The 8,579-nt window shown below is 27.6% G+C and overlaps 1 protein-coding gene across 1 annotated transcript; it reads left to right on the top strand.

The window, feature by feature from the left end:
- Positions 1 to 471: 471 nt before the first annotated feature.
- Positions 472 to 1,580, top strand: LOC110652804 (thaumatin-like protein 1). Its single transcript, XM_021808423.2, has one exon. It carries the CDS (start codon positions 626 to 628, stop codon positions 1,364 to 1,366), a length of 741 nt encoding a protein of 246 aa, XP_021664115.2. The 5' UTR covers positions 472 to 625; the 3' UTR covers positions 1,367 to 1,580.
- Positions 1,581 to 8,579: the final 6,999 nt, after the last annotated feature.

Here is an 8,579-nt window from a genome sequence, read left to right as displayed (position 1 = left end):
AATATTTATAATACTATGATAATATTATATAACATATAAAAAAATAAAATCACAAATTTTTATAATGTGTATAATAAGATGCAACACATATTTTGTAAAAAAAAATAGTAAATATAAAAAAAAAATAATAATACAAGTAGCTATATATATAAACACCCATAGCCTTTGCAAATTTCAGCTATCCTTACGTACCAATTGATTGACACAACCAACCATGTTTTGTTGATTCCTTGTTTGATTTTTCCAACCCTGTGCTCTAAAAGTCTGAAGTCTACAGACATTAGTCTTTTAACTGCGTCCACAGATTTACAGAAAGCTACAATTTATGGCGGCCTCTACTTTAGTTATTAGAAAGCGAACACTTGCTATCAACGAAATAGATGTTTTTGTCCATTAATATAATAAAAAAAAAATTGACTTACTTAAAAAAGCCTCAAGTCTCGAGACATTAATCTCTTCACCTCATCCACATTAAGATTTGCAGAAAAACTACAGTTTATAGCCGCCTCTACTTTAGTTATTAGAAAGCGTACACTTGCCATCATCTGCAACAAGCCAAAAGCCGCCCTGCTCCTATATATAGACCCGCTAACACCTCGCACCACTCCACCACCATCCATCAACCATGAGTAACTTCAACATTTTTCTCATTTCTATCTTTCTGCTCTCTGCCCTTTTCTTCACTTCCTCTGATGGAGCTACCTTCACCATCCGCAATAACTGCCCTTACACTGTTTGGGCTGCAGCCTCTCCTGGTGGTGGCCGCCGCCTAGACAAGGGCCAGACATGGGAACTTAATGTGCCTGCTGGCACGTCCATGGCTCGTATCTGGGGACGGACAAACTGCAACTTTGATGGCAGTGGCAAGGGTCATTGCCAAACAGGGGATTGTGGTGGAATCCTAGCTTGCCAAGGTTGGGGTGTCCCTCCTAATACTCTGGCTGAATATGCCCTAAACCAATTTGGGAACTTGGATTTTTATGATATATCCCTTGTTGACGGGTTTAATATCCCTATAGAGTTTAGTCCAACTTCTGGTGCAAAAGATAAGTGCCGTCCACTTTTCTGCACTGCTGACATTAATGGGCAATGCCCTAAAGAATTGAAGGCTCCTGGTGGGTGTAACAATCCATGCACAGTTTTTAAGACCAACAAATATTGTTGTACTGAAGGGTATGGAAGCTGTGGACCTACCGAATTCTCAAAGTTTTTCAAACGCAGATGCAGTGATGCTTATAGTTACCCTCAGGATGATCCTTCAAGCACATTTACATGCCCTGGTGGGACAAACTACAGGGTTGTGTTTTGCCCTGCGAGATCTCCTCATTTCCCCTTGGAAATGGTCAGAGAAAAAGATGTTGAGTAGCAAGGGCATACATATACATGTTCTGATGTCTTATTATGTGAGGCTTTGAAAGCATCTGAAAAATAATCAAGGTCTATCTATGCGTGTGAGTGAATGTGTATTGTAATATTAATCTTGAACAGATAAAAGAACGAAACATGGCTTGTGTGTTTTGTTCTTAGGCGTTGTGCCGCAGAACATGTAATGGAAATAAAGATATCTTTGATCACACAAACATGGGTTTAACTATGCAAGGCATTACTGATAAGTTCAGATATATATGGAATATGCTTATACTTTCAACTTTATGCCAAACTTTTGTACTGTTTTGGATCCTTACCAAACTTGGAAATCATAGTCGTAATTAATGAGCCTAGGAAAAATAGATTGAAAGGATAAGGTGGCAAGACACTTGTCTGTCAAATTCTAAATGCAATCCTCATAAAGCTTGAAAGATCATCATCAATTACTTCAGCCTTATAAAGTATACTGATTTTTATTAAAATTTAAAATTCATAATTTTGGAGATGCCTTCAAATTAAAATGTATTTCTAAAAGTGTCCAATTAAATTTTTTTTATAAACAGTGATAATTTTATTAAAAATAAGAAGTTAATAGAAAGGAAAAAACCAGCAAGGAAGGAAGGAACCCAAAGCGAGGATTTCCAAGAAAACAATACACAAGCACAAGGCAAACAGGAAAGCCATAAGTAATTATAAAATAGCCACAAAATCAACAAATCTAAACCTTCCAGTTGTAGCTTGCAAGAAAATTGCCTTCCCTCAGAGTTTGGTTGAATGTCACGTGGAACAGAGCTGCTGCCAGATCCAAGATTTCATAATATAGCGATTCAATTTCAAGGACCCAGTCAAAAGTCCACAGCCAGTGGGTCCAATTATTTAATGCCGAATAAATGACAGTGTTGTCACTATAAGGGAGTCATTGAAGCTGTTTTGATACAATGAAGAACTTCTGCAGAAAGCCATTTCTGTTGTTTGCAGAATTATCTGCAAGTGGGAAAAAGCTAGTTAAAGATATTTGAATGAATGGCATACTACTGCACATGAATAAAATCAGTAATTGAATTTCAATAATTTATTCTTGGAAAAACTGGGCTTGAGCTAATTTTCCCACGGACAATTATGTTACGAATAAAACTGATTTTAGAATATAATAAAGTATTTCTTATTCTTAAATATTGAGAATTGAGCTGTTGCTTGCTTTCATGAGAACATTTATATCTGCAGTCCCTTAAGTAAAACAAAATTAGATGTTGTACACAATTGATTAGATATAGATAAAAAAAATTTTATTTTGGTGAGTTTTTTTTTTTAATTATTTATAATATGTCATGCGAAATATTCATGTAGCATCATATTAGCATGAACGTATTCATCTTAATTTCAATTTCAATTTTAAATAAGATTTAATTAAAATTTTAAAATCCCAATCTAAAATTGAAAAATTTTGGTAAAACGTTACAAATTACAAAGGTTGCATTATATTTTATTTTAATTAAAATTTAAATTTAAAATTTTATAATTTTAAAGATATAATTTTAATTTTATACAATTAAAATTCATTAATAATAGCAGTAGCATTTTCTGTGGCTTTTATCGCAACTTTTGACTTCTCTATGATTGATATATATATATATATATACATATCATCAATTTAGCCATTTTTAAATTAATCATGTGTTAGGTTTATCCACCTATACTAGCCTAAGATTTTCTTTTTGTTTTAGAAGGCCAGGGAGAAATAATATATGGGCTAATAATCCTTCAATGGTATTAATTAATAATGGGCTTCTCCAAGTTCAATTGCACCATAAATTAATTCATTTTTTGTATTTTTGAGCTAATTTGGATCCAGGCTTTTTTTTTTTTTTTTTTTTTTTTTGTGAGCCACTAAGCTAAGACCTATAATATGGAGAGGAGATGATTGGCTAGACTCACCATTCATTTGAATTATTGGCAGCATATATCCATTTACAATTTTTTTTAACAGTCAGAAGTGAATTAATGTGCTGTCAAAAAAAAAAAGTAAATTAATATGATTAAGGATCGGATGCCGCTTTGAAAGCTCGAGCTCATATATATTATGGTTATAATAAAATTAACGATTATTAAATTAAATATTTTATTTAAATTTATATATTCATTGTATATATATTTTAATTAATTTTGTGTAAATTTTGATATAAAATTTTTAGTTTAATAGTTATTAAATTCATTCTAATATGAGATTAAATTTACATTAAATACATCTTTAAGAATTCTATCAGTAATGAGTGTATCTAAAAAGAGGGAAAAATATAAATTAATACACTATACTTTTATGCATTTTCAATTCGAGATTAAATTAAGTTTCGTTGCAAATCGAGAATTATACTATTGCGCCGTTAGAACTTTAGGGATTAAGTAGCTAACAGCGTTAATTGTGCTAATGTGGTGCTAATGTGGCATGTTGACACAAGCATCACGTCTGATGTAACATGCTAATGTCAGCACCATGTCTGACATGGTATGCTAACATCAACGCCATGTCAAGTCACAAAAGCAAAAGAAAACAAAATTTTAACCCTAAATATTAAAAGAGCAAAAATTTCAAAAGTACATTGAAAAAATAGGAAAGAGGGGGATAGAGAGGGAGAGGGAAGAAATAATAATAAAAAAAAAAGTTAAGAAAGAAATGGTGACATGGGAGGGAGGGAGACAGAGAGAGAGAGAGTGACTCTCACTTTGCCACTCTCTCTCCACATCTCTCTCACTTTGCCACTCTCTCCCATGCCTCTCTATTTTCATGTTTACCTCTCTCTATCTTTTTCTCTCCTCTCTCCTATCATCAAGTCACTCTGTCTTTCTCTCTCTCTCTCTCTCTCACTCTCATTCTCCTAATTTTTTATCTCTCAAATAGTTGAAGTGAAAAAGAGAGGAGGAGAGTTGGATAAGAATTAAGAGATAAATGGAGAAAGAGATAGAGAGGCAAATAGGAATGGAGAGAGAGATAGGGGGGGAAAGAGGGAGAGAAAACGTGTGGGAGAGATATGGGGAGAGAGAAAGAGAGTAACTCTCCCTCGTCTCTCTCCCTATATCTCTGTCTCCCTCTCTATCTCACAGTGTCTCTTTTGCTTCATCCTTCTCTTTATATATATATATATATACCCCCCAATGCCACCTTCTTTGAAACAAATGTAATATAATTTTATATTAATGTATGTATTTATAACTTTATGTTTATAAATAACATATGAGAATTTATTTATGATTTGAGCATGATGATGATGTGAAATGAATGAATGACAAATGGAGGAATTATTAAGAAATTATTGTAAATTGATGTGAGAATTGGAGTTGTGATTTGAACAATTATTGGAAGTGTTTTTCACAGGTTCCGAAGAACTGTTTTCTCTATTTTTAGTCGGTATTCTGCGGGATTTTCTATAAAATTTTCAGAACGTTAAATGAATTTATAATTCCAATAAATGACTTAAATAAGTCAGATTTTACAAATTGCATTTTATCACCATAAAGAAATAAATTAAGGAAGAATAAAAACGATTGAAATAAAATATGGTGTCCGGTACACTGTGTGACATATCTTGCTCGGCTACACTGTTGACGGGTAAAGGGTGTCACATTTTTTTTCTATTTTTTTTATTTCTCTCACTCTCCCTCCCTCCCTCTCTTTCCTTTCCTTTTTTTTTTCATATACTTCTGAAATTTTTACGCATTTAGCATTTAGGATTAGAACTTTATTTTATTTGCAATTTGAGAACTTATACTTTCAACCTTTTGCAATTCATGGATTGGCTTATGTGTGGCCCTGACGTGGCACTGCTTTGATGATGTGGTGCTAGTGTGGCACCACTTTGATGGCATGGCATTGATGTGGAACTACTTTGATGACATGGCACTCATATCAACATGTCTTGTCAAACGCAATGTTGACAACAGCATGCCATGTCATTGCAATTAACGATGTTACTCCACTTTTCCTCGATTTGCTAACAGTGCAATAGTATAATTCTCAATTTACAATGAAATTTATTTTAATCCTCGAATTGAAAACGCATTAAAGTACTATTACTAAATTGTACTTTTTTCTTAAAAATAAATCATTTAATATTAAATTTTTTTAAAATGAATAAAATTTAAATCATACATTTCATCCGCCATTTATTCTTAAGACTAAAATGGTGGGTTCTCAATTTTATTTTATGGTTTTATCTCGTTACTACTTGACATTAAAACCTTATTTAGTTTAATTATATGATAAATTCATTTCATTTGTAAATGAATTTTTTGTTTTTTTATGATTGAAGAATTTAATTCAAAATATTATTTTTCTAAAATTACTCTTCTATATTTATTATCACATACAACTTCTTTAAAAAAATAAATAAAAGTACGAATGCTTAAAATAGTTATAATACCATATGCTTGTGTATACATTTGTTTGTCTATATCTATATATGTCTATGTTTAAGTCTGTCTGTTTATGTGTGTGTCTATCTATTTGAGTGTTTGTATTTGTGTTTATATTTGTCAATCCGCATCTGTATATGTCTGTGTTTGTATTTATATCTATACTTGTCTGTCTATATGAGTAAATGTTTTTGTTTGTATTTGTATCTATGTATGTCTATTTATATCTGTGTCTATTTATTTTTGTGTATATTCTATTTATTTACATCTGTATATGTTTGTGCCAATATCTGTATCTGTATTTGTGTCTATTTGTTTATATTTTTATATTTTTATGCATATATCTATATTTGTATATGTATCTATTTACCTATTTACATTTATATATGTTTGTATTTATGTATATATGTATGTCTTTCTTTATCTATTTATGTCTATATCTATATACATTTACGTCTATGTTTATATCTATATTTATATACGTATCTATCTACGTCTATATATATTTGTGTCTATCTATACCCATGCCTGTTTACGTTTGTATGTGTACGTATTTATGCTACCATTGCTAATCGATCTAAAGCTGGATTCTTGAAAGTATACATAATTCATCTTTTGGTGGTTTTTCCATTGTTAGAAGAAGGGACGGAAGCAGTTGTAAATTGCGTTCTGTATTGGATTGAAAAGTTTTGTATGTAAGCAATGAAATTTACGAAATTAAGAATAAAAAAAATGGCTTTTATTTGTATACATGCAGATAATTTCATGATTAATCCTCATATGTTCTAAAAAGAAATGTTATGGCATGGATTTTTTTAATTATTTTTTTAGGATATAAAAGGAAATATTTAACGTCATCTCTTATCTTATTGGTATAGTTTTTTTAAGGGCTACTTATACTAATACTATAACATCTTAGAATATTTATTATTAATTCTATATATATATTTTTTCTTTTTTTAATTTCTATTTTAAACAACTTATGTATATTAATTATTTTTCTCATTTCAATTTTTATTTTAATTTCAATTGTTTTTAAATTATTTAATTATTATTATTTTCATTGAATTAATTTTGAAACAATTTTATTTATAATAAAGTGCCACCATTCACTATTTAAATAATAGTGTTGTGATCATTTTACCCAATTGTAGTTCCTTACATTCAATATCTTTATTTTTAATTTTTACATAATATATCTGCAAAATATTTTAATGTATTACTCTTATTTTTTTTCCTTTTCAATGAGTTGAATTTTTTGAATTATAAGAAATATTTGAATCCTTTTAAATTTTTATTTAGATGTTTAATTTTGTTAATTGAATTTTTAAATTTCTACTTAATTTAATTTTTAAATCACTTAAATGTTCGTATATAAATTTAAATTATTCTTTTTCTGTTATTCTAATTTTAATTGTTTTTTAATTAGTTGAAAATTTTATGTACTAATATAATGTTGATGAAATATAAGTATTTTATCTTATTACAATGAAAATATAATAACAAAATTTTTTTTATATATTTTAGCAATATTTTTTGTATTTTTTTTTCCTTTCTATAGACACTACTTTAAAATAGTAAGATTTTAATTGACATTATTCTTTTGTTATAATATTATATCTAAAAATATTAAAAAATATCAATAAATTTTTTTCATAATATCTATTTAATGTTGTTATTCTATTAAATATGTAAATTTAGTTTATAAGCAATAATTTGGTCTTAAATTCTACTATAATTTACAGTATATTTAATTTATATTTTAACAACTAATTTTTTATAAAAAAAAATAATGTGCATATAAATTATTTTATTTATCAAACTTATTACCATAAAAATAATATTAGACTTTTTTGAGATGAGTTAACTAATTTACTTTTTTTAAGTCAGTATTACTATTATATTCTTTTATAATTAAATCCTATAATTAAGAATTTCATTAATATCAATATTAAGACTTATCACAAAACAAAAATTTCATTAGTTAAATTTTAAAATTAATAAAAATTTACGCTTTTTTTTAATTATTAAGACATTAAAAAAATTTTATTAGTTGAAGTTTAAAATTAATAAAAATTTACGTCATTTCTTAAAAAATTATTTTAATATATAAAATTCATTAACTTCAAAAAAAAATGAAAATTTTTAATCTGGCAATTGTAATAATTTTCGCAAAGAAAAGTTATTGTCAATAATGAAGTTTTTTATTCTATAATTAAATGAAATTTCATTATTCTTAAATTTAAGTCCACGAAAATAAATTTTAACTCTTATACTAACATTGTATTAAAACAATACATATTGTTTGCACTTAAAAATTTAGGAATAAATAACAAAAATTTATTAAAAATACAAAGAATTTGAACAATTTTATTATTAAATTCTGTTTCAAATTATTAATATTAAAAATATAAAATTTAAATATAATATATTAAAAATCAATTTAAAATTAAATTTAATATTTTTTAATTAAAATTGTTTGAATCTGATTTTTATTTTAATTTTTACTACAAATCGAATTAAATTAAATATAGTTAAATTTTATATTTGATTCTAATTCAATTTAATATTTCTATTTTGTTTTTTTGATATTTTAGTTTAGAGTTTTATTTTTAATTCCTAATCCAATCCAAATTCAGTTGTTGAAAATATTTCATATAATTTATGTAAATAAAATCTAAATCATTATTGAATTTTAAAATACTATATAATTATTTTATTATATATACCAAAATTGAAAGAATTGACATTTTTCTTCTAAAAGGTTATTACACTATTTCTCCAATAAAGTTACACATTTTCTT

Source organism: Hevea brasiliensis, chromosome 9 (genome assembly GCF_030052815.1).
Source record: "Hevea brasiliensis isolate MT/VB/25A 57/8 chromosome 9, ASM3005281v1, whole genome shotgun sequence".
NCBI classification, from domain to species: Eukaryota; Viridiplantae; Streptophyta; class Magnoliopsida; order Malpighiales; family Euphorbiaceae; genus Hevea; species Hevea brasiliensis.
Note: the sequence above shows the minus strand (reverse complement) of the source record. Positions and strands in the feature narration are given on the sequence as shown.